Source organism: Nomascus leucogenys, chromosome 4 (genome assembly GCF_006542625.1).
Source record: "Nomascus leucogenys isolate Asia chromosome 4, Asia_NLE_v1, whole genome shotgun sequence".
Classification (NCBI taxonomy): Eukaryota; Metazoa; Chordata; class Mammalia; order Primates; family Hylobatidae; genus Nomascus; species Nomascus leucogenys.
This window is the reverse complement of record NC_044384.1, coordinates 55,590,870-55,618,698: the sequence shown is the minus strand read 5'-3', so window position 1 is coordinate 55,618,698 and position 27,829 is coordinate 55,590,870. Positions and strand designations below refer to the sequence as shown.

General features: G+C 40.1%; 1 protein-coding gene across 4 annotated transcripts in view; it reads right to left on the bottom strand.

The window, feature by feature from the left end:
- The window catches only part of OSBPL1A (oxysterol binding protein like 1A), a 239,526-nt gene that overhangs the window by 77,636 nt on the left and 134,061 nt on the right, over positions 1–27,829 (bottom strand). For all 4 annotated transcript variants that reach the window (XM_012506331.2, XM_030810631.1, XM_030810633.1 and 1 more), the window contains one exon: positions 199–361. In XM_012506331.2, the coding sequence (XP_012361785.2) occupies positions 199–361 (163 nt within the window). The remainder of the gene's footprint in view (positions 1–198; positions 362–27,829) is intronic.

Here is a 27,829-nt window from a genome sequence, read left to right as displayed (position 1 = left end):
TTCCACACTTTCAGACTCCAGCCTTAATAACATGACACACAAAATATCTGGGGAGCGATACTGATACATCACTATCTGTTTATTCCAGGAAACTCTAGGTGACATCTGCTCTAAGGTGGTGGACTCAAGGGGACATTGCTCATTTAGGTGGTGGACTCTAAATCACCAACAATGCAGAGGGAAGGATCCCAGAGTTACCTGACAGCGCATCATAGAACTCGTCCTCGCTAAGGATGCTGGCGGGTGGAGAGCCTTTCACCAGAGACTGCTCTAATTCATGATGTTCAGTGGCCAGCGTCTCCAGTGCTTCTGACAAGATTTTGTTTTTTTCTTGCTCTTGTTCCAATTTAAAATTCCTCACCTAGAAGAAAACAGATATATAGAAAAGACTTCAGAGTGACAGGAGACACAGACTTACTCAGAGGATGTGAAAATTAATTGCTTTTGATCCAGTTCAATTGCAATATCAGAAGTGAAAACAGTCATGTCACATGCACATGGATGAATGAGCAAAATTATTAAACTAATTTTGTTCTTCCCATGGGGCCTTTTCTGGCAACAGCTTAGCTAATGAAAATAGATTAAGAACTAGCAAACAAATTCAGCTCAAATGATCAGGATCCTGGTATAAGAACATCAGTCAATTCAGAAATCATACAATTCTTTTTAAACATAAAGAATATTTCTCTCTCAACATTAAGTACACAGTTAAAAAAACAGTTTCAGCAAGTCTTTGAAAAAAAATTTAAAAAAATGCTAAATATTAAAAAGCAAACTACATCATAGCATAAAATATAATCCCTCAGTTTACTCCCAAAATAGTTGGTAATAGTTGGTATATCAAATGAAGGAAAACAGGTTGCCTGGTAATGACTATAAACATTCTGTTTTTCCTTTTTCTCTTTTTTTTGAGACAGAGCCTCATTTTGTCGCCTAAGCTGGAGTGCAGTGGTGCGATCTCGACTCTGCAACCTCTGCCTCTTGGGTTCAGGCTATTCTCGTGCCTCTGCCTCCTGAGTAGCTGGGATTACAGGTGTGCACCATCACACCTGGCTAATTTTTGTATTTTTAGTAGAGACGGGGTTTCACCATGTTGGCCAGGCCGGTCTTGAACTCAGCTCCTCAAGTGATCTGCCTGCCTCGGCCTCCCAAAGTGCTAGGAGCCTGTAAAGGCGTGAACCACCTGCCTGGCCTATTTTTCATTTTCCAATTCCATATTTTGGTTTCAACTCCACATTTTACCTTTAACTTATACTAAAAAAGTCAAAGGATTATCAAAAAGGCAAAGCGTGGTTTGATTTTTTTACTGTTTGAACAAGTCACAATCTATTCCTCCTATCTAATGCAGGAGTATCTGAACCTTTGTGGTTGACCAAAACCCTCTAGAATTCAAGTCACCTAATCCTTATAAAATAGCATGTACTGGATTTGATAGGGACAGTTTTGCCTATTTTTATATCAGTAGTCTGGAAATCACTACTATTCCTTAATCTTGCTGGATTTCTGGAGCCAATGTGCACTATAGACAGACAGGAGGCAGAAAAGCAGGGATCCATTGGTAGGTAGCAGCAGCGTCTTCTCAGAAGTCTCTTGTTCGTTAGTTTCCTCTCCTATAAAATCACAGGTTTCTGCTATCACCTAATAACCTAATCAGAAGTCTTCAACATAGTGGTCTTCAAACTACTTTTTTTTCTACTTCAGCAGCAGAACCTATTTCTCAACTGTAATCCCAACATATAAAATAGATGTTTTTGAAAGCAGTTGTGCACTGGGTGACGCTGAATGAAGCAGAAGCCCCACTCCTTTCACTTTCCCCTCCCCTCCCAGAGGTTCCCTGTAGGGCCCAAACCCAGGTGGTATCCCAACAGTTTGAAAAACACATGGTAGTGGTACCAAAACAGATACACAGACCAGTGGAACACAACAGAGGCCTCAGAAATAACACCACACATCTACCACCATCTGATATTTGACAAACCTGACAAAAACAAGAAATGGGGAAAGGATTCCCTATTTAATAAATAGTGTTGGGAAAACTGGTTAGCCATACGCAGAAAACTGAAACTGGACCCCTTCCTTACACCTTATACAAAAATTGACTCAACTTGGATTAAAGACTTAAATGTAAGACATAAAACCATAAAAACTCTAGAAGAAAACCTAGGCAATACCATTCAGGACATAGGCATGGGCAAAAACTTCATGATTAAAACACCAAAAGCAATGGCAACAAAAGTCAAAATTGACAAATGGGATCTAATTAAACTAAAGAGCTTCTGCACAGCAAAAGAAACTATTATCAGAGTGAACAGGCAACCTACAGAATGGGAGAAAATTTTTGCAATCTACCCATCTGACAAAGGGCTAATATCCAGAATCTACAAGGAGTTTAAACAAATTTACAAGAAAAAAACAAACAACCCCATCAAAAAGTGGGCGAAGGATATGAAGAGACACTTCTCAAAAGAAGGCATTTAAGCAGCCAACAAACATGAAAAAAAGCTCATCATCACTGGTCATTAGAGAAATGCAAATCAAAACCACAATAAGATACCATCCTATGCCAGTTAGAATGGCGATTATTAAAGAGTCAGAAAACAGATGCTGGAGAGGATGTAGAGAAATAGGAACGCTTTTACTCTGTTGGTGGGAGTGTAAATTAGTTCAACCATTGTGGAAGACAGTGTGGCAATTCCTCAAGGATCCAGAACCAGAAATAGCATCTGACCCAGCAATCCCATTACTGGGTATATACCCAAAGGAGTATAAATCATGCTGCTATAAAGACATATGCACGCATATGTTTATTGCAGCACTATTCACAATAGCAAAGACTTGGAACCAACCCAAATGCCGACTGGATTAAGAAAATGTGGCACATATACACCATGGAATACTATGCAGCCATAAAAAAGAATGAGTTCGTGTGCTTTGCAGGGACATGGATGGAGCTGGAAATCATCATTCTCAGCAAACTGACACAGGAACAGAAAACCAAACACTGCATGTTCTCACTCTTAAGTGGGAGTTGAACAACGAGAACATATGGACACAGGGAGGGGAACATCACACATTGGGGCCTGTTGGGGGGTGGGGGGCAAGGAAAGGGAGAGCATTAGGAGAAATACCTAATGCAGATGACAGGTTGATGGCTGCAGCAAACCACCATGGCACATGTATACCATGGCACATGTATATATATGCAGAACACTGCATGTTCTGCATATATATCCCAGAACTTTAAGTATAATTAAAACAAACAAAAAGATTCAGTTAGGGGGGAGAAAAAAAAGAAAGAAAGAAAGAAAAGAAAAGCACTGGATGGAGTGACATCCAAAACCTCCTCTAGGTCAAACTTTCCATCTCGAGGTTTTGGGAACTGTGGCCCCTCTCACAAATCCTGCATTACTCACTGCCAAATCTAACCGTTTTACCTCTTGACACTCCCTCTCCCATGCTCCTCCCCACAGCCCCCAAGGATGAAGGCTCTTCTCTTTTCTGGGGTCCTGAGTTCCTGCCAGTTGCACATCAGGTACAACACTCTAAGGTCCTAGACATAGCTTAAAATACAGTTTTACTGCAATGTTAAGTTCATAGCAGAAACAAGGTTAAACCCAAGTTCCAGTTCTCAGGCACTTTAGTGTTTATCAATACAGCAGGCAGATGATTATTATTACAGCTGTGACAAAGACACAAAAATAGCAATAAATGGTAAGCAATCAAGATCAGAAGAGACATGAAAAATCGAAAAACAAATTACTCATGTAATTACAATTTTTAGAAAATCTGAAAAACACTTGCGAATATTCCTATAATCTAAACTGTATCACCAGAAGAGGAAAGAAGCATACTAAGGCTAGAACCAACTTAAAAAATAAAAATAAAAAGCTGTCCTACCTCCATCAGATGAGTTAAACAATTCATTTCTCTATTATATAAACAAGGACTACATGAGGCAGGCAGATACTTGAAGTCAGGAGTTTGAGACCAGCCTGGCCAACACAGTAAAACCCTGTCTCTACTGAAAATACAAAATAAGCTGGGCACAGTGGCAGTAGACTGTAATCTCAACTACAGAAGGCTGTGGCAGAACAATCGCTTGAACCCGGAGGTGGAGGTTGCAGTGAGCTGAGATCACGCCATTGCACTCTAGCCTGAGCAACAGGCGAGATTCTGTCTCAAAAACAAAAAATAAAAAATAAACAAGGACTACAAAATTGAGCAATGTCCAAAATGATCCTTTCTTTGAAAAGATCTCTCAGCACTGTTATATTTGTAGATTCTAAAATCAACACTGCAAATTCCTCACCCCTGCCTACCCCATCTCTCAGCACTGTTATATTTGTAGATTCTAAAATCAACACTGCAAATTCTTCACCCCTGCCTACCCCATCTCTTTCACCTTTTTACCTTTTCCAATATCAAAATGTAAATGTGCTGTTGACATCATATCTTTAAATGTAAGAATTAACCAAAGTATCCTATTTAATGAGTACATACATTTTAATACCTAAATTCATCTAGATTTTGGCAAAGTAGCAAGATAAATGATAAAGGCCCATAAATATCCAGTCCCCTCAAAAAAATCTTATTCAAAATGCAATCTACCCTTTACCCACCTAAAATAAGCATCATTTAGCTGCTACCACATTCACATCTGTTCTCACTTGTTCTTGAGAGACAGTAAAAGGGGTTGGAAGCAGGAGAGGAAGAGACTGAGGCTCTAACCACATTCTATTTCTTACCTTGTTTTCATCTTTCAATTGATCTGAGAGTACTTTTATTAGTTTCAAGCCTAACAGGATTTTCTGCACTGAAGATACCTTATTATAAAATAGCCACAAAATGGCAATTTCTCCTGTCATGTAAGTGATGTATATGAGAGAGTAACTACATATCCAAGAAAATGCACTGGTAATGAGTTTTCTTGTTACTTTAGAGAAACATCTGAAAGCATGCTTAAGTGCCATTAGTACTTTTTGGTCAGAAGGATCACTGAAACGATGTAATTCCAGATCCTCTACAATCTCCACATTTCAGAAAACCTAGGGGAAATCCTGCACTAAAAAAATTGGTGTAGAACTGCTAAGAAAGATATGCAAAGTGCAACTTCATAAAATATTCACCTTACTTTTGAACTGTTTCCAAATTCTTAGTTGCAAGCTTAGAAACTATGTTGTAACAGAAACAGTGCCTTCTGCGCAGTCTCTTAATGTCTTTGTAATTCCAGGCACAAGGCTTCACTTCTATTATGTATCAATACATGAATATTGATTACTAGATTTTTTAAATTCTCAAACAATAATCATCCTAGTTATTACTAAAAGAATAAATAACTTCCTTCACAGAACTAGTGGGTCCCAACAGATGTTTATAATTATTAGATTATAATTGTATATGTGTTTATACATTAGAACTTTTCTAGAATAAGGCTGAAATTTTACCTTTCAAATTCGCATATGGAATATACGCCCTCAGTCCAATGACTTTCCCATGACAAAAATCAACATATACTCAAGTGAACAAAAATGTTGCACTTTTTATTAAGAAAAGCTTAAGGACTGAACCACCATACGCTTAACAGTAAACATACGCATTGATCTGTGTCTGTAGCCCCTTAAAATACAAATGTAAGCCTTTCCAGTAATCTATCTCCTCAAACCACTTCAATATGGCAGTCTCTCATTTCACTCCCTTTCAGGCCAGAAGGCAAAATCCATAGTGACTGTTTCCAAAGTGAATGGGCGCCAGAAAGAGAATCCAGAGTTTTGACAACAGTCATGTGCTAGCCAGCTACGACACATTCACCTACACTCTCATTCTAGAAAGTGCCCCGTTACTTACCTGTGTTTCACAGGGGTTACATAAGGCAGAGTAATTCAATCTGGCAAAGACACAGCACTAACTGGGGAATAAGTGATTAGTATTCACAGAACACTGTGTGCAATCAGCCAGTTATAAGATAGGTAAAATTCTGGCCTTGATGGTCAGTCTTTCAATTGGCCACACTCTGGTCAGTTCAACAGGGTGAGCCTTACTCTTTTCTCTTTGCTACTGCATGGATGGCTACAATTAACAAAATGTATTAGTTTGAGACTGAAATATTAGATTTTTTTTTTTCTGAGACAGGGTCTCGCTCTGTCAACCATGCTGGAGTGCAGGCATGCCATCACGGCTCGCCGCAGCCTCAAGCAATCCTCTTGGCTCGAGCGATCCTTCTGCCTTGGCCTTCCAAGTAGCTAGAACTAAAGGCATGCACCACCATGCCTAGCTAACTTTTTTTTTTTTTTTTCCAGTAGAGACGGGTCTCCCTGTGTTGCCCAGACTAGACTCAAACTCCTAGCCTCAAGTGATTCTCCTACCTCTGCCTCCCAAAGTGCTGAGACTATAGGCATGATCCACTGCACCTGGCTGATGCTTATTGCTGTGGCTAGAGGACCAACAATGTTCTCACTTCAAAACTTTTTTCAAGGTATGTGCTTTTAGGTGACTCCATGCCATTGACACACAGCTGATAAAAAGTATGGGTCTGATGATTTACAGCTAGTAAGAGCTCTTCTACACACAAGTCTGACTATTATATTGTTAAGATAGAGGAGGATGGAGCTCCCATGTGGATGCAAATGGTCAATGTTACTTCTGAAACCATGGCCAGGCTGAATTACTCTCTCGCCTCCAGAGTCCAGGGAAGTGAAGCTTTGACCTCCTGTCTCAGGCAGGATCAAGCATGGACATATATCTTCATGATGGTATAGTACACTCTTGCTTTGTTTTATAGATTTCCAAAACACCTTTGCTCACATTAAATTTCAGGGTTTTCGTTGACTCTCTAACGTCCTCCTTCCGTCCCATCTCATCACTGCCTCTTCAAGTGTAATTGATTCCCCTATGCTCCGGAAACCTTTTTCAGTCCTTCCTAGCACTAAACAATGACACTCATTAAAGAACAAAAATTTAGGGGCCGGGCACAGTGGCTCACCTCTGTAATCCCAACACTTTGGGAGGCTGAGGCAGGTGGATCACCCGAGGTCAGGAGTTCAAGACCAGCATGACCAACATGGCAAAACCCCCATCTCTACTAAAAAAATACAAAAATTAGCCAGGCGTGGTGGCAGGCACCTGTAATCTCAGCTACTTGGGAGGCTGAGGCAGGAGAATTGCTTGAACCTGGGAGGCAGAGGTTGCAGTGTGCCAAGATCACACCACTTCACTCTAGCCTGGGCGACAAGAGCAAAACTCCATCTTGAAAAAAAAAAAAGGAATAAATATTTAAGAATAAAGACTAAATTAAGAACTAAGAATAAAGCCACCTAAGGGACCAAGGCAGATTTATCTGGTGGGAGGAAACTGAGATGAGTAAGGGATGTGCACAGGGCTTGCAAACCACAGCTGAAACTCTGGTTTTGACTCTGAGTGAAATGGGAAGCCAGTGGAGGAGGGGCAGAAATAACATTATTTGATTTACTTTTTACTATGATCCCCACGGTTATAATGCTGAAAAGGGGATGGAGGAGCCAAGTGTAGAATAAAAGAAGATCCCAGCTGGGTGCAGTGGCTCATACCTGTAATCCCAGCATTTTAGGAGGCAGAGGTGGGCAGATCACCAGAGGCCAGGAGTTCGAGACCAGCCTGACCAACATGGTGAAACCCCATCTCTAATAAAAATACAAAAATCAGCCAAGCGTGGTGGTGCATGCCTGTAATCCCAGCTAGTTGGGAGGCTGAGGCAGGAGAATCACTTGAACCAGGGAGGTGGAGGTTGCAGTGAGCCAAGATCGTACCACGGCACTCCTGGGCAACAGAGTGAGACTCTGTCTCCAAAAAAAAAAAAAGAAGATCCCTTAAGAGATACTTCAATAACTAGAATAAGAGATGGGTAAGAGATAGCAAGAGAAGTGATGAGAAGTGGTCAGATTCTGGATATATTTTGAAGGCCCAAATGATTTGCTGATAGACTATGTGATATAAGAAAAAAGGGAAATCAAGGATGACTCCATGTTTTGGCTTGGGCAACTTACAAGGACTGTGTCTCAAAAAATAAATAAAATTAAGTTTTTAAAATTAAATTTTAAAAATAGAAATAAATAAAATTAAAAGACTAAATAGCATCATTAAGGGAGAAAGTGAGACAGAAATGTGAAGAAAGCCATAGACTGAACCCTAGTAGAAATGCTGAGAAAGAGTCAGCAAAGGAAAGAAAAGAAAAGAGAGAGAGAGGGAGAGAAACCAGTTGTGTGTGGTGTCCTGGAAGCCTCAAAGAGGTATTTCAAGGAGGAAAAAGTGATTAACTGTCAAACACTGATGAGAGATCAACTGCTTCAAGAACTAAGACAAGACCACTGTACTGGCGATATGAAGGTCAAGAGTGAACTTGACAAGGGCAGCTTCAGTGAAGTGTTGCGAGGATGCTGGAGGCGATGCCCTATGGGTCAAGAGAGATAAGAGAGAGCGAGTACAACCTGTTCTTAAGAAAGTTTTTGTTGGACAAGAGGTGTTTGTTTGTTTGTTTGTTTGAGACAGGATCTTACTCTGTCACCCAGGCTGGAATGCAGTGTGATCTCAGCTCACCACAACCTCTGCCTCCTGGGCTCAAGTGATCCTCCCACCTCAGCCTCCCAAGGATCTGGGACTACAGGAGCACATCACCATGCCTGGCTAATTTTTTTTTTTTTTTTTTAATAGGGACAGGGTTTTGCCATGTTGCCCAGGCTGGTCTTGAACTCCCGGACTCAAACAATCCACCCACCTTGGCCTCCCAAAGTGCTGGGATTACAGGCAAAGCCACACCACGCCTAGCCTACAAGAGGACGTTGGTTACAGAGGTTATTTTAAAAACTAAAAAAAGAGTAAAATTCTTTTAAAAAAATAATTTTTGCTCAAAAAAGGAGGAGAAAGGTAGGGCAGTTGCTGGAAGGGGTTGTGGGGTCAATGAAGTTTTCATTATGGAAGACAACCCGGATTGCTTTTACATGGATAGGAAAGGTTCAACTGAAATGGGATTATGTTTGCAGAAGTGAGAGGGGAGAATTGCTGGAATAATGTTCTCGACTTTGTCAAAAAGGGAGGAGATCTAATCCACTAGTATACAGTTGGCCTTTGCTAAAGGCTCAGACAGTCCATCCTTAGTTGCAGGAGAAATGCAATGAGTATGTGCACAGATTCAGATAGGTGAGTACGTGTAACCAAGTTTTCTTCTAATTGCTTCTGCTATCTCAGAGCATATAAGGAATAAAGAGAATAAGAAACAGATGAAGATGTCCTCAACCTAATTGATTCCAACAGGTGATGAAGTAAGAAGCCTCTAGTCTCTTGACATTATACATAAGTTCATTCTGAGATTAGAAATGAAATGAGTCTCAAGGCCCTACAAAGCCTTATGAACACTAACTTGGTCAACCCAGCACATTTTTCCATTGGTTATAGCCGACTGTGATTGGCCTGTGGCACCACTAAAAATGCCCCTTTCTTATGGGCATTGCCATCTTCTTCAACCTGGTTCAAGCAAAGAAAAGGAAATGCCACTCAGAATGACCTCTGCATATCTCTTCACTTAAGCTCCTCCATGGGAAAGAAGATAAGAACTTATCTGGTTTTTGACGTACTGACCATGCTACAAATAGAATGGCCTCAATGAAGCTTGTTCAACATCACTTTCTGCTAACAATCTGTTAGATCAATTACTTCCAAACTGTATCTTCAGACATTTAAATCAGGGTAGAATCTGGAGATAACCCCAAATCTAGGACAGAGCCCCTAAATACTTGGGGGAACAGAAGAAAGACTTGGTAAATAAATGGGGCATTTTATAAACAAGGTGATAATGATACTTGGAAGAATCAATATAAACCCAGAATATTTGACACTTATTTTTGTCAATGATTTAAAAATAACTTCTCATAAAATCAATGGAAGACTAGCACTATACACAAATAACAATTTAACAAATACGTTTTAGTTTTTACATGTCTTTTACAAAGCAGATAAGATGAACGTGTCTTCTGAAATAAAGGTAGTGTTCACTCCCACGGTATGCTACCAATAGTGGATTCAATACACATTTATTCCAATGCTTTGTTAATAGCTCTGGCATTTAAAATAATTTGATGCAAGTCTCACAACAGTTTGCTCTTCAACTGCAAAGTTGAACTACTTAATGCTGGTTATAACTCTCACATAAGGAACTTCCACAGAAATTTAAAATTTCCATTACCATGTACAGTTTACAATCCAGAAGTAGCACTTAGAGGATTATATTCCTAAAAGTACTATGCATGTCCATGTGTAATTTCCAAATTTTTTCAGATTACGGTATAATGTATTTAAAAATTCAAAAGGGTTTTATGTATCATCATGTAAATTAAAAAACAATGTTGGCAGAGCAAGATGGCGGAATAGAAGCTTACACCCTTTGTACCCCTCATAGGAACACCAAATTTTAACAAGTATCTGCACACAGATAAGCACCATCACAAGAACCAAAAATCAGGTGAGCAATCACAGTACCTGGTTTCATATCTCTGAAAAAGGTATTGAGGAGGGTCCAACAGACAGTCTTGAATCACCAACACCAACCCTCCCCTATCCCCTGGCAACAGCTGTACAGCATGGAGAGTATCTGCACTTGCAGAGTACAGCAACTGGGGGACATTACATTGAACTCACTGCTCCCCTGTCATAGTGGAGAGCAAAGCCAGGCTGGGCTCAGCCAGCACCCGCACACACAGGAGCATCTGGACCGGCCCTAGCCAGAGAATCACCCATCTCAGTGGTCAGAACTCAAGTTTGTTGGCAAGCTTCGTCACCCGTGGCCGAAGTGCTCTGGGGTCCTAGGTAAACTTGAAAGGCAGTCTAGGACACATGGACTGCAATTCCTAGGCAACTTCTAATGCTGGGCTGGGCTGACAGCTAGAGGACTAGATGGCACCTGACCTAGGAAGTCACTGGCCAAGGTGGCTAAAGAAGTGATTGCACCATCCCTCCCCCAACCCCAGGCAGCACAGCAGACAGAGATGAAAGTGTCTCTTTCCTTCTGCTTAAGGAGAAGAGGGCAAAGAGTAGAGAGGACTTTGTCATGCATCTAGGATACCAGTTCAGCCAGCCATAGCAAGATAGGACGCTGGGCAGAATCATGGGGCCCCCATTCCACGCCTTAGCTCCCAGAGAGCGTTTCTTCTTCTTCTTTTTTTTTTTTTTTTGAGATGGAGTCTCACTCCATCGCCCAGGCAAGAGTACAGTGGCGTGATCTTGGCTCACTGCAACCTCTGTTTCCCAGGTTTGAGCAATTCTCGTGCCTTAGCCTCCTGAGTAGCTGGAATTACAGGTGCGCGCTACCACACCCAGCTAGTTTAATGATTTTAGTAGAGATGGGGTTTTGCCATGTTGGCCAGGCTGGTCTCGAACTCCTAACCTCAGGTGAACCACCCGCCTCAGCCTCCCAAAGTCCTGGGATTACAGGTATGAGCCACTGCACCCAGCCTCCAGACGACATTTCTAGACACATCCTGGGCCAGAAGGGAACCTGCTGCCTAGAAGGAAAGAACCCTGGCAGCATTTATCACCTGCTAACTGAAGAGCCTTTGGGCCCTGAATAACCAGCAATGATACCAGGTACTACACTGAGGGCCTTGGGTGAGCCTCGGAGACTTGCTGGCTTCAGGTGATACCCAACACATTACCAGCTGTGGTGGCTATGGTCAAAGACTCCTCTCTGAAAAAAGCAGAGGGAAAGGTAAAGGGACTTTGTCTTGCACCTTAGGTACCAGCTTGGCCACAGTGAGATAGAGCAACGAGCAGGCTCTTGGTGTCACGGAGTCCTGGACTAGGCTCATGGACAACACTTCTGGACCTGCCCTGGGCCAGAGGGGAGCCCAATGCCCTGAAGGTTGAGTCCCAGGCCTAGCAGCATTCACCATAAGCTAATGAAAGAGCCCTTGGCCTTTAAGTGAACATTAGCAGTGGCCTGGTAGAGCTCTCCCATGGGCCAGTGGTAGTGGTGCTCACAGGGAGAGGCTCCTGTGCCTGTGGAAAGGGGAGGGAAGAGTGAGAAGGACTTTATATTGGGGTTTGAGTGTCAGCTTAGCCACAGTAGAATAGGACATCAGGCAAATTTCTAAGGTTTTTGATTCCAATCCCCGGCTCCCAGAAAACATCTCTGGACCTATTTGGGGCCTGGGGAAACTTGTTGCCCTGAAAGGAAGAACAAAACCTGGCTGGCTTTGCCTGGTGACTACGTAGATCCCTGAGGTCCCGAGTGACCATAGGTGGTAGACAGGTCGTGGTTACAGTGGTCCTTAAGACCCATTGTGGTGCTGGCTTCAGGTCTAACCTAGAACAGTTTTAGTGGTGGTGGCCACACGGGTGTTTGCATCACCATACCCCCAGTTCCAGGTGGCTGAGCAAAGAGAGAGAGAGACTCTATTTGTTTGGGAGAAAATAAGGAAAAAGAACAAGAGTCTCCGCCTGGTAACCCAGACAATTCTTCCAGATCTTATCCAAGACCACCAAGGCAGTACCTCTACAAGTATGGAGAAACCACATCATTACTGGGCTTGGGACCCAAGTTCCTTCGAATACCTGGAAAGCCTTCTCAAGAAGGACAGGCACGTACAAGCCTAGACTGTGAAAACTACAATAAATACCTAACTCTTCAATGCCCAGACACCAAAGAACATCGGCAAGCATCAAGGTCATCCAGGAAAACATGACTTCACCAAATGAACTAACTAAGGCAGCAGGGACCGATCCTGGAGAAAGAGGGACATGTGACATTTCAGAAAGTAAATTCAAAATAGTCATTTTGAGGAAACTCAAAATATTCAAAATAACACAGAGAAGGAATTCAGAAGTCTATCAGATAAATTTAACCAAGAGATCGAAATAATTAAAAAGAATCAAGCAGAAATTCTAGAGTTGAAAAATGCAACTCACATACTGAGAAATGCATCAGAGTCACTTAACAGCAGAATGGAACAAGTAGAAGAAAGAATTAGTGAGCCTGAAGACAGGCTACTTAAAAATATAGTCAGAGGAGACAAAAAAGAATAAAAAATGATGAAGCATGCCTACAAGATCTAGGAAACAGCCTCAAAAGGGAAAATCTCAGCGTTACTGGCCCTAAAGAGGAGGTAGAGAAAGAGGGGTAGAAAGTTTATGCAAATGGATAATATCAGAGAACTTCCCAAACCTTAAGAAAGAGATCAACATTCAAGTACAAGAAGTTTATAGGACACCAAGCAGATTTAACCCAAAGAAGACGACCTCATGGCATCTAAGAATCAAACTCCCAAAGGTGAAGGATAAAGAAAGAATCCCAAAAGCAGCAAGAGAAAAGAAACAAATAACATTCAGGGGAGCTCCAATACGTCCGGCAGCAGGCTTTTCAGTGGAAATCTTACCGGCCAGAAGAGAGTGGTGTGATATATTTAAAGTGCTGAAGGAAAAAAACTCTTACCCTAGAATAGTATATCTTGCAAAAAATATCCTTAAAACATGAAGGAGAAATAAAGTCCTTCCCAGAAAAAAAAAAAAAAATGCTGAGGGATTTCATCAACACCAGACGTGTCCTACAAGAAATGCTGAGAGGAGGTCTTTAATCTGAAAAAGGACATTAACAAGCAATAAAAAGTCATCTGAAGGTACAAAGCTTGCTGGTAATAGTAAGCACACAGAAAAACACGGAATATCATAACATTATAATTGTGGTGGTTAAACTACACCTAGCTAGAAAGGCTAAATGATGAACCAATCAAAAATAATAACAACAACTGGTCAAGACATAGACATTATAAGACATAAAAAGGAACAAAAAAAGGTAAAAAGCCGGGAGAATGAAGTTAAAAGTGTAGAGTTTTTATTAGTTTTCTTTTTGCGTGTTTGTTTATGCAATCAGCGTTGTCATCAGTTTAAAATAATGGGTTATAAGACAGTATTTGCAAGCCTCACAGTAGCCTCAAATAGAAAAACATACAATACACAAAAAATAAAAAGCAAGAAATTAAATCATACCACCAGAGAAAAGCACCTTCACTAAAAGGAAGACAGGAAGGAAAGAAAGAAGGAAGAGAAGGCTGCAAAACAATTAGAAAACAAGTAACAAAATGACAGGAGTAAGTCCCTACTTATCAATAATAACATTGAATGTAAATGGACTAAACTCTCCAATGAAAAGACATGGGCGGGGCTGAATGGATGAAAAAAACAAGACCCCACAATCTGGTGCCTACAGGAAATGCATTTCACCTATAAAGGTACACATAGACTGAAAACGAAGGGATAGAAAAAGACATTTCCATGTCAATGGAAACCAAAAAAGAGCAAGAGTAGCTATAATTATATCAGACAAAACAGATTTCAAGACAAACTGTAAGAAGAGACAAAGAAGGCCATTATATAATGATAAAGAGGTAAATCCAGCAGCAGGATGTAATAATTGTGTAACCGCCCAATGGGCTCACCTTGCCTGCTGCCTAGACAGAACCAACTTATCAAAACAGGGGAACTGCAATGGAGAAAGAGTAATTCACACAGAGCTGGCTGTGTGGGAGACCAGAGTTTTATTATTACTCAAATCAGTCTCTCTAGCATTTGGAGATCAGAGATTTTAAGGATAATTTGGCTGGTAAGAGCTTGGGAAGTGGGGAGTGCTGATTGGTCAGGTTTAAGATGGAATCATAGTGGGTTCAAGTGAGGTTTTCTTGCTGTCTTTTCCTGGGTGGGATGGCAGAACTGGTTGAGCCGGATTACTAGTCTCCTTGGTGTCAGCTGATCCATCCAACGTAGGGTCTACAAAATATCTCAAGCACTGATCTTAGGTTTTACAATGATGATGTTATCCCCAGGAGGAATTTGGGGAGGTTCAGACTCTTGGAGCCAGAGGCTGCATGACCCCTAAACTGTAATTTCTAATCTTGTAGCTAATTTGTTAGTCTTGCAAGGGCAGACTGGCCCCAGGGCAAAAAGGGGATCTTTTTGGGAAAAGGCTGTTGTCAGTTTTGTTTCAGAATCAAGCCATGAGCTGAATTCCTTCCCAAAGTTAGTCTGACCTATGCCCAGGAATGAACAAGCACAGCTTAAATGTTAGAAGTAAGATGGAGTTGGTTAGGTCTTATTTTACTGTCATAATTTCCTCAGTTATAATTTTGCAAAGGCAGTTTCTATTGTAAATATATATGCACCCAATGCTGGAGCACCAGATATATAAATCAAATATTATTAGAGCTAAAGAGAGAGACAGACCTCAATACAATAATTGCTGGAGGTCGCAACATCCCATTTTCAGCATTGGACAGATCCTCCAGACAGAAAATCAGCAAAGAAACATTAGACTTAATCTGCACTACAAAACAAACAGACCTAATAGATATTTACCAAACATTTCATCCAATGGCTACAGAATACACATTCTTTTCCTCAGTACATGTATCATTCTCAAAGATAGACCATATGTTAGGCCACAAAACAAGTCTTAAAGCATTCAAAAAAAGAATAATATCAAGTATCTTCTGATCACAATGGAATAAAAGTAGAAATCAATGACACGAGGAATTTTGGAAACTATATAAACATGGAAATTAAACAATATGCTCCTGAATGACCAGTGGGTCAATGAGGAAATTAAGAAATTGAAAAATTTCTTGAAACAAATGATAAGAGAAACACAACACACCAAAACCTATGAGATATGGCAAAAGCAGTACTAAAGAGAGAAATTTACAGCTCTAAGTGCCTACATCAAAAAAAAGGAAAACTTCAAACAAATAACCTAACGATTCATCTTAAAGAACTAGAAAAGCAAGAGCAAAACAAATCAGTTGAAGAAATAATAAATCAGTAGAATAAATCAACAGAAGAAATAATAAAGATCAGAGCAGAAATAAATGAAACTTAAGTGAGGAAAATACAAAAGATCAATGAAACAAAAAGATGGCTTTTTGAAAAGACAAACAAAATTGACAAACCTTTGGCCAGACTAATGAAGAAAAAAAGGGAGAAAACCTAAATAAATAAAATCAGGGATGAAAATGGAAACATTACAACGGATACCACAGAAATCCAAAGGATCATTAGTGGCTACTATGAGCAACTATGTGCCAATAAATTGGAAAATCTAGAGGAAATGGATAAATTCTTAGACACATACAACCTACACCAAGATTGAACCATGAAGAAATTGAAAACCTGAATAGATCAATAACAAGTATCGAGATTGAGGCCATAACAAAAAGTCTCCCAGTAAAGAAAAGCCTGGGACCTCAAGGCTTCACTGCTGAATTCTACCAAACATTTAAAGGAGAACTAATATCAATTGTACTCAAACCATTCCATAAAATAGAGAAGAGAATACTTCCAAACTCATTGCATTACAGCCGTGAAAGGAAAATAAATCTTGGGGCCCCCAAATTACTAAACTAAGGGGAAAAGTCAAGATGGGAACTGCTTAGGGCCAGCCTGCCTCCCACTCTATTCAAAGTGTCCCCTGTCCTCACTAAGATAAATGCATAATTGATTATCTACTTTGGAGAGGTTAATCACAAACTCAAAAAAATGAAACCATTTGTCTCTTATCTACCTATGACCCGGAAGCCTCTTCCCTCCTTCCAGTCTTCCCACCTTTCCAGACTGAACCAATGTTCATCTTACATACGTTGATTGATGTCTCAAGTCTCCCTAAAATGTATAAAACCAAACTGTGCTCTGACCACCTTCAGGCACATGTTGTCAGAACTTCCTGAGGCTGTGTCATGGGTGCGCGTCCTCAAATTTGGCAAAATAAACTTTCTAAATTTTTTTTTTTTGAGATGGAGTCTTGCTGTCGCCCAGGCTGGAGTGCAGTGGTGCGCTCTCTGCTCACTGCAACTTCTACCTCCCAAGTAGTTGGGAGTGATTCCCCAACGCCCCAAGTAGTTGGGTTCAAGTGATTCTCCTGCCTCAGCCCCCCAAGTAGTTGGGATTACAGGCATGCACCACCACATCTGGCTGATTTCTGTATTTTTAGTAGAGACGGGGTTTTGCCATGTTGGCCAGGCTGGTCTCGAACTCCTAGCCTCAAGTGATCCGCCCGCCTCAGCCTCCCAAAGTGCTGAGATTACAGGCATGAGCTACCATGCCTGGTAAAACTTTCTAAATTAACTGAGACCTGTCTCAGATTTTTGAATCCACATGTTGATATCAAAACCAAAGACACATCACAAACAGAAAACTACAGGCCAATATTCATTCTCTGATGAATACTGATGCATAAATCCTTGACAAAATACTAGCAAACTGAATTCAACAATATGTTAAAAAGATCATTCATCATAAACAAGTGAGATTTATCCCAGGGATAGTGCAGCATATGCAAATCAATCAGTGTCATACATCATATCAACAGAACTGATGAAAAAACCATATGACCATTTCAACTGATGCTGAAAATGTATTTGATAAAATTCAACATCCCTTTATGACAAAAAACCCTCAAAAAACTGGGTATAGAAGGAACACACCTCAACATAATAAAAGCCATGACAGACCCACAGCTAGTGTCATTCTAAATGAGGAAAAACTGAAAGACTTTCCTTTAAGATGTGGAACACAACAAATGTTCACATTCACAACTATTATACAACATAGTACTGTTAGTCCTAGCTAGAGCAATCAGATAATAGAAAGAAATAAAGGGTATCCAAATTGGAAAGGAAGAAGTCAAATTATCCTTGTTTGCAGATGATATGAACTTTTATTTGGAAAAACCTGGAGACTACACCAAAAAACTATTAGAGCTGATAAACAAATTCAGTAAAGTTGCAGGATACAAGATCAACATACAAAAATCAGTAGCATTTCTACATGCCAAAAGTGAATATCTGAAAAAGAAACTTAAAAAGCAATCCCATTTACAATAGCCACACATAAAATTAAATACCTAGGAATTAAGTTAACCAAAGAAGTGAAAGATCTCCATGGTGAAAACTATAAAACGCTGATGAAAGAAACTGAAGAGGATGCAAAAAAAAAAAGGAAAGATATTCCATGTTCATGGACTGGGAAAATGAGTACTGTTAAAATGTCCATACTATTCAAAGCAATCTACAGATTCAATGCTATCCCTATCAAAATGCCAATGACATTCTTCACAGAAATAGAAAAAAACAATTTTAGAATTTATGTGGAACCACAGAGGACCCAAAATAGCCAAAAGTATCCCGAGCAAAAAGAACTAAACCGGAGGAATCACATTACCTGACTTCAAATTAATAGTGCAGAGCTACAGTAACCAAAACAGCATGGTACTGGCATAAAAACAGACACATAGACCAATGGAATGGAATAGAGAACCCAGAAACACATCCTCACACTCACACTGAACTAATTTTCAGCAAAGGTACCAAGAACATATATTGGAGAAAAGACAGTCTCTTCAATAAGTGGTACTGGAAAAACTGGATATCCATATGCAAAAGAAAGAAACTAGACCCCTATCTCTTGCCACATACAAAAATCAAATCAAGATGGATTAAGGACTTAAATCTAAGACCTCAGACTATGAAACTACTACAAGGAAACACTGGAGAAACTCTCCAGGACATTGGTCTGGGCGAAGATTTCTTAGTAATACCCCAAAAGCACAGACAACCAAAGAAAAATGGACAAATGGAAACACATCAAGTTAAAAAGCTTCTGCACAGCAAAGGATACAATCAACAAAATGAAGAGACAACCCACAAAATTATAAAAAATATTTGCAAACTACCCATCTGACAAGGGATGAATATCCAGAATATATAAGGAGCTCAAACAACTCTACAGGAAAAAAATCTAATAATGCTATTAAAACATGAGTCAAAGATTTGAGCAGATATTTCTCAAAAGAAGACATACAAACGGAAAACAGGCATATGAAAAGGTGCTCCATATCACTGATTAGAGAAATGCAAATCAAACTATGATGAGGTATCATCTCATCCCAGTTAAAATGGCTTATCTCCAAAAGACAGGCAGTAACAAATGCTGGCGAGGATGTGGAGAAAGGGGAACACTGTTGGTGAGAATGTAAATTAGTACAACCACTAGGAAGAACAGTTTGGAGGTTTCTCAAAAAACTAAACATAAAGCTGCCCCATACGACCCAGCAATCCCACTGCTAGGTATATTCCCAAAAAAAGGAAAAGCAGTATACAGAAGAGATATCTGCACTCCAGTGTTTGCTATGGCACTGTTCACAATAGCCAAGATTTGGAAGCAACCTAACGTGTCCATCAACAGATGGATAAAGAAAATGTGGTACTTATGCACAATGGAGTACTACTCAGCCATAAAAAAAAGAACAAGATCCTATCATTTGCAACAACATGGATGGAACTGGACATTGTCATTATGTTAAGTGAAATAAGCCAGGCACAGAAAGACAAACATTGCACGTTCTCACTTATTTGTGGGAATTACAAATCAAAACAATTGAACACATGGAGATAGAGATGAGAAGGCTGGTTACCAGAGGTTGAGAAGGGTAGTGGGGCAGGGTGGGGGGAATGTGGAGATGGTTAATGGATACAAAAGAAAAAAATAGAAAGAATGAATAATACCTGATATTTGATAGCACAACAGGGTGACTATAGTCAAAATAATTTAATTGCACACTTTATAATTGGATTGTTTGTAACACAAAGGATAAATGCTTGAGGGAATGGCTATCCCATTTTCCATGTGATTATTACGCATTGTATGCCTGCATTAAAATATCTCACGTACCCCTTATATACACCTATGTACTCACAAAAATTAAAAATGAAAAAAGAACAGAATGCTAAATTGCCTCATAGTGGTAGACATTAAATATATTGCCAATATATTTTAATGTAATACAATAAATCAATGTAAACCATATAAAAATGGTAAAAATCTAAATCAACCTACTTGCTAAAATTCTGTAATTTTTTAAAGCCTATTTTTAAAATTACATCTTTTTTTTTTTTTTTTTTTTTTGAGACGGAGTCTCGCTCTGTCGCTAGGCTGGAGTGCAGTGGCGCAATCTCGGCTCACTCCAAGCTCCAACTCCCGGGTTCACGCCATTCTCCTGCCTCAGCCTCCCGAGTAGTGGGACTACAGGCACCCGCCACTGAGCCCGGCTAATTTTTTGTATTTTTAGTAGAGACGGGGCTTCACCATGGTCTCGATCTCCTGACCTTGTGATCCGCCCGCCTCAACCTCCCAAAGTGCTGGGATTACAGGCGAGAGCCACTGCGCCTGGCCTAAAATGACATCTTTTTAACTCCGTATTAAATATTTGTGCACAATTGTATCCTAGTACCTGGAATGGTCCCTGGAACGTGCTCTACTTAATCAGGATTTCCAAGAATGAACAAGGCCTGTGCCTTGTGACAGAGACTGCTAATTTCTCCCAATAGCTATTTCTCCCCTTTGTCATTAGTAAGAGCCCCAAGTTTTACCTTTTGCCCTCCAGCTAAAAGACCATTATTTCTCCATCTATCTGTCAGCTATAGACAAATGACTAAGTTCTGGCCAAGAAGAATGGAAATATTGTGCAGAGGATAGTAGATCTAATTAAAGGGAAGGGTATGCCCCTTTTTCTGCCCCGTCCTCCTTCCTGCTGACGAAAATCTGACAGTAGGAACAGCCCCTAACACCTGAAACTGCCATACAGGCCCAAACTGCCCGCCTCTCATTTTCTTTACAGTGAAAGAAATATAAATCTCTAATTTAGGCTAATGTTATTGGTTTGGGGTTTTTTGCTAGATGGTAATACACTGATACATGTAATGCTTTTATAAAGCACCACGGACTATTCGGATATGGCTTTTGGATAAAAAGTAATTTAGAGAAATTTCAGCTTAGTTAAAAAAAAAATACACCAAAAGCACAAACAACAAAAATTTAAAACTTTGATGCATAAAGGAACACTATCAACAAAGTAAAAAGACAATCTAAGAAATGGAAGGAAGTATTTGCAAATCATATATCTAACAAGGGTCTAGTATCTAGCATATATACACAATTACGTAAAGAACTCTACGCTGGGCAATAAGATGACAAACAATCCAATTAAAAAATGGGTAAAGGACTCAGACATTTCTCCAAAAAAGACAGCCAGTAAGCACATGAAAAGATGAGTTCAACAGGTGAATGCAAATCATAATCACAATGAGATACCACTTCACACCTACTAGAATGGCTATAATTTTTTAAAAAGAAAATAAGTGTTCACAAGAATGTGGGGAAAGTGGAACTTTGCATATTGCTGATGGGAATGTAAAATGTCAGCCACTGTGGAAAACAGTATGGTGGTTCTTTAAAATGTTAAACATAGAACCACCATATAACCCAGGAATCCTACTCTTAGGTATATACCCAAAGGAATTGAATACAAATGCTCAAATACTTGCAAAAACATTCACAGCATTACTATTTGCAACAGCCAAAAGGTAGAAACAGCCCAAATGCCCATAAATGGATGTACAATGTGATATTTACATACCACACTTCTTAGCCATCAAAGGCAAAGTGCTTATACATGCTACAATGCGCATGAACCTCAAAAAACATTAGGCTAAGGGAGAAAGCCAGACACAGAAGCTCACATATTGTATAATTCCATTTACATGAAATGTTCAAGACAGGCAAATCCATAGAGAAGAAGCAGATTTGTGGTTTTCAGGGACTGGGGATGGGGTACCAGACAGACAAGGAGTATTTAATGGGTACAGGGTTCCTTTTCGAATGATGAAAATGTTTTGGAATAAGACAGAGGTGATAACTGCACACTGTGAATGTATTAATGCCACTGAATCGTATGCTCAAAAGAGTGAATTTTATGTTATGTGAATTCTATCGCATTTTCCCCCAAAGTTTAAAAGAACTCAAAAAAAAAAAAAAAAAAAAAGACAAACATGCATTCATCATATGACCTGGCCATTCTACTAGATATTTACATAAGAAAAATAAAAGCTTATGTCCACACAAATACTTGTATATACAAATATTCATAGCTTTATTTATAATATCCCTAAACTGGAAACAACCTAAATATCCATCAACACGTGAATGGATAAACTGTGGTACAGCCACAAAATGGAATATTATTTAGCAATAAAAAGGAGTTAACTATTGATACATTCAACAACATGGATGAACCTCAAAATAACTATGCTGAGTTAAAGAAGCCAGAACCCACTCCCAAAAGTGCATACGATATGATTCCATTACTATAAAATTTTAGAAAATTCCTGCCAATGTCTAGTGATAAAAAGCTGATCAATACTTGCCTGTGGACGGGGGTGGAAGAAAGAATAAGGGGTATTACAAAGAGGCAGTAAGGAACTTTTGGAAGGAATAGAAGTATTCCTTATCTCGACTGTGGTGACAGTTTCACTAGTGCAAGCACATGTCAAAACTCATTCAATAACAGTTTAAATACGTGGAGTTTATTGTACATCAATTATACGTCAATAAAGCTATAAAAATGATAGCATTTAGCAATAGGAAGGGCATAGTAAAAAAACCACTCATATATTGACAATGGAAGTTAAAACAATAATACATTTCATGTGCAGCCTTAAAACCATTTTTGGGCTGGACACGATGGCTCACACCCGTAATCCCAGCACTCTGGGAGGCTGAGATGGGCAGATTACTTGAGCCCAGGAGTTTGAGACCAGCTTGGGCAACAGGGCAAAACCCCATCTCTACAAAAAATACAAAAATGAGCCGGGTGTGGTGGCGCATGCCTGTGGTCCCAGCTATGAGGAAGGCTGAGTTGGGATGATCATCTGACCCAGGGAAGTTAAGGCTGCAGTGAGCTGAGACCTCTGCAGTGAGCCGAGATCATGCCACTGCACTCCAGCCTGGGCGACAGAGCAAGACTTTGTCTCAAAAAATAAAAAAAATGTTTTCAAAGAATAGGTGTTTTTCAAAGAAAAATACTCACTCTGATATTACTGAAAATGATGTAAAGTATTAAACAGCAATGTGCATTGTATTTGTGTTTGCACACCCATATGAATAAGCTAAGGCACACCAAAATCCTGCTGGTGGTTGCCGGGACCTGGTTTTCATATTCTTCTCTATAAGCTCTAAAATAGCATTCTGTATACTCCTGTATATCTTCCATATATATCTCATAATTCTATAATTAGCAAAATATTTTAAAATATGCCTACTTAGGAAGTGATATTTGCACCATCAAATTTTGCATCAGATTGGCAATGCATCAGATGCAAAACGATGTTTGCAAGGTCCTCTTAAATACTGCAGAACATATGACTTTCTCAGATGTCTGGTATGGGAGCCCAATCTGAGAATTTAAGCACACTCTTGTCTCATCATGGTTGCAAAGCTTCGACCTAAAAATAGCTTACTCTTACATAATCACTAGCCACAGATTTGTGTATTTTACATATCCTCAAAATAAATAGTTTTTTTTTGAGATACGCCACCAGAGGTAAATAATCATTTTTAAAAGCAGGGAAGTTTAATCATAATCTAAACAAATCTTGTTTTCAGAAGTTATTCAGGGGCTCTGCAATTGATAGTTTTGCTGATGAAAATAGCTAGAAACAGTTATATGTAACAGAAGTAACACCATAGCAACTAATTGTTTAAATAAACTTTATTTGAATTACATACAATACCTTTATTTTAAGTGTATGATTCAGTAAGCTTTTACAAATATATACGCCATGTAACTAGCACCACCATCAAGATATCGGACATTCCCATTACCTCTCCTCCCCAAGTTCTCACGTGCCCCTTTCACGGTCACTCTCCCCTATGTACCCCTTTCACGGTCACTCTCCCCCTTCTCTCCACCCCCTACCCAGGCAACCACTGCTCTGACTTCAATAACCATGGTTTAGGTTTGTCTGTTTTTGAACTTCAAATAAATGGAATCATGCAGTATGTGTACTCTTTTGTATCTAGTTTTTTTTACTAGTATAATGTTCTTTAGATTCACCCATGTTGTTGCAACTATAAGCAGTTCTTTCCTTTTTACAAAGGACTATTCCACTGTACATTTATTCCGTGATTTCCAGCTCCGCTTTTTACATGCCTTCAGCTCTGTCTCTGAAAATAGCTTTCTGTATATGGTAAACATTGTTAAGCCCAGAAAGACAATCACTTTGCTTTTTTAGAATTTTGATATTTTATTCTGTTTTGACAAGTGTTTTCATGGTTCTCAAACCGAGGTAAAAAATTTAAATGTGCTGGAATCACAACTTAGGAGGTTATATGTCTATCGAAGAAAACACTGCAAATATGTTAAAGCAGTGCTTCCCAAGTTTTGTCAGTATGTATGTTTACTTTACACCAGGTGCTGTGCTAAGTATGTGGTGTACTAGCTCATATGATCCTCCCCACCCACAATCTTGTGAGGTTTGCCACTGAACAACACGCTTAAAAATGGTAAAGATGGTAAATCATACATATATTTTACCAAAAACAGAAAAAATAAAACTTTTTCCTCCAAATATTGGACTAAAATATATAGTTAGGATGACTCACATTAACACACCAACAAAACCCCAAAACACTCCGATTGCAATATTTGCCATGTATTTTTACTTGGGTCCTTGACATTATCTACAAGAAAGTCACTATCAAAATGTCTATATTCTTGACATAAAATAAAACCATAGCATAAGGTAAAAATATATTCCCAACACTTTTTTTGAAACGGAGTCGCACTCTGTCGACCAGGCTGGAGTGCAGTGGCACGATCTCGGCTCACTGCAACCTCCGCCTCCCGGGTTCAAGCGATTCTCCTGCCTCAGCCTCCTAAGTAGCTGGAATTACAGGCACGCGTCACTGCACCCGGCTAATTTTTTTGTATTTTTAGTAGCAAAAAAATTTCACCATGTTGGCCAGGCTGGTCTCGAACTCCTGACCTCAAGCCCACCTCCGCCTCCCAAAGTGCTGGGATTACAGGCGTGAGCCACCGCGTCCGGCCTATTCCTAACATTTTAACAACTATTTACTTAATACTACTTGCAGAAAAATAAACCCAAAATGTAATCAGCATACGTGAATGCACCCTGGGGCACAACCATATTCAATTAATTCACAAGAGAATGTTGTAATCTAGTGATTGCCAAACTGTGAGACTATGAAAATACAGTACAGTTCCCAACAGGGATTGATGCAGGACCTACCAGTGAGGAAGCCTACACAGAAACTGTGGATGAACCACAAATCAGGCTTTGAATTCTCTTAAGGCCAAAATAGAAAGAGAAATACAATCAATTATGCTCTTTTAATTGTCCACCATGAAAAAAAAACCACCAACTGTTCCTTGGAGAAAAGAAACTCCCTCTTTGCCCTTAGCTCTAATTTCTCATCTAGGATTATATAAAGGGGAATAAGAGTATTAGAGGGCAAAATAATCATGTCATTAAGGCTAATATTTTTTGAAATGCCCTTCAACAAAAATTGAGGGTATAACTCCAACTTACAATTCAGTGAGGGCCATTTTTCTGAAAAACCAAGAAAATATAGTCCAGGCTATAGCATTCTGACAGTCCAGTTTAACGTTAAGATAAGGAATCTTAGGAAATAGACTACTACTATATTTTCCCAAAATGCGACTTCTACCAAGCAAAATCTTCACAAAAAGATGGACAGCAATTTCCTGTTAAGAACCTGGAACAGGCCGGGCGCGGTGGCTCAAGCCTGTAATCCCAGCACTTTGGGAGGCCGAGGCGGGCGGATCACGAGGTCTGGAGATCGAGACCATCCTGGCTAACACGGTGAAACCTCGTCTCTACTAAAAATACAAAAAATTAGCCGGGCGTGTTGGCGGGCGCCTGTAGTCCCAGCTACTCGGGAGGCTGAGGCAGGAGAATGGCGTGAACCCCGGGAGGCGGAGCTTGCAGTGAGCCGAGATTGCGCCACTGCACTCCAGCCTGGGGGACAGAGCAAGACTCCGTCTCAAAAAAAAAAAAAAAAAAAAAAAAAGAACCTGGAACACAGGTATTCTGTGCAAAATCAGAAGACATTTCAAAACTCTTGGCCATCTGCTTATCTTATTTCTAAATGTGGCATCCTTTGGTCCAATTGAGAAAGTAGCTTATATAGATGGCCACATCCGCTTGGGCTGTCTAATGACTTTTCCTAATTCTAGGCATGTATGATATAGTTGGGCTGTTCTTTGGCATTAAATTTGGAGGCAGGATGCTGGATTCAGTTCTAAGTTTTGCCTTCTCCTAGTTACATATGCTTGGGCAAGTAAATGGCACTCTCCTCCTGGCCCTAGCCTCCTCTGTAAAATAAAGAATAGATCACTTTCAAACTGTTCTATGGAGGTACCACAGTGGATGAACGGGTGCTTTTACTTTCATCAGTCTTATATACTGGCATCCACATCCTGCCTCCACTGCCAATAAAACCTCTGAAGACCATCAGACCAGATGCTCTACAATCTAATACCGATTCTGTGATTCTGGGATTTTAAATAACTAGTCCTTAATGCAAATACCACAAATAAATAAAATATTCAAAATTAAATAATTTCTAACACAAGTAAGAAACTTTGGCTAGGCACAGTGGCTCACCCCTGTAATCCCAGCACTTTGGGAAGTTGAGGCAGGTGGATCGCCTGAGGTCAGGAGTTCGTCACCAGCCTGGCCAACATGGCGAAACCCCATCTCTACTAAAAATACAAAAATTAACCAGCCATGGTGGCATGTGCCTGTAATCCCAGCTACTTGGGAGGCTGAGGCAGGAGAATCGCTTGAACCCGGGAGGTGGCGGTTTCAGTGAGCAGAGATCATGTCACTGCACTCTAGCCTGGGCGACAGAGTGATACGCCATCTTGAAAAAAAAAAGAAAAAGTAAAAGAAATTTACTAAGAATTATGCTCACAAATAATTTCTAATCCAGCTGTTCAGAACCCAGAAAAACAACAACAAAAATCTCCCTCACAGAAACATTATTATAAGTGAGGGCTGATTTCTCAAGTAAACTCAAAAAGGCCCAGTGTCCTGAATGTAGCAAATAATTAGGCAAAAGAACAGGTGATGTCACCAGAGCATAGCACGTAGCATGTTGTCACTGGAGCATAGCATCTCCCCTGCCACTGTGTGTAACAGTGTGTCCATGTCTGCAGCCTGGGCGGTTACGAGCTCCCCTCTCCCAGGGGAAAGACATCTCCCCTGCATCTCTCTTGACCACTGAGCACAACCACTGTGCTTCTTGTTATTCCCATCACCACCTGCTGCTTCCCATCGGGGTTTCTCTCATCCAACACACCATGCCACAAACCAGTTTTGCTCCGTTTCTCTCCCTGAATTGTGCACAAGTTCCTTTTAAGATATTTTCGTGAGAAGAAAACATGGAAACTGATGGGTTTCCCCTTATTGCATCTGAATGTCACAGCAACCTGTGATATAGAGAAAGTCTGTGTTAACGACTCTGTGTTACATAAAAGAACGTCAGCCTTGCAGTAAGTTGCCCAGAGTCGAAGAGCAAGAAAAGGGTCCCTGTTACTGAAACCTATGCCTGGGGACCCCACATAATAGCAGGTTTGAGTTCTATCATTTATGTCTTCTTCCCTGGCTTTCCCCACATTCTCCCTGACTCTGTCTTCAGCTGGTCTGCATAAAGAATAACACAGATCACGGGGTAAACAATGGTGAACCTTTGAGCATCTAAAGAAAACCAGACACAGGTTATCCTGGCTTTTTCCTCTTTGGTGTTGGGGCCAAGGTTCTGAGAAGAAGGAAAGGGGGAGATGAATACATTGAGCAGATGGAAAAATTCTCAAAGTGTAGGAGAGAGAAAACAAGGGAGAAAGAAAAAAGATGGAAAAGGAAACAAGGGAATGACGGTCATTCTTCTA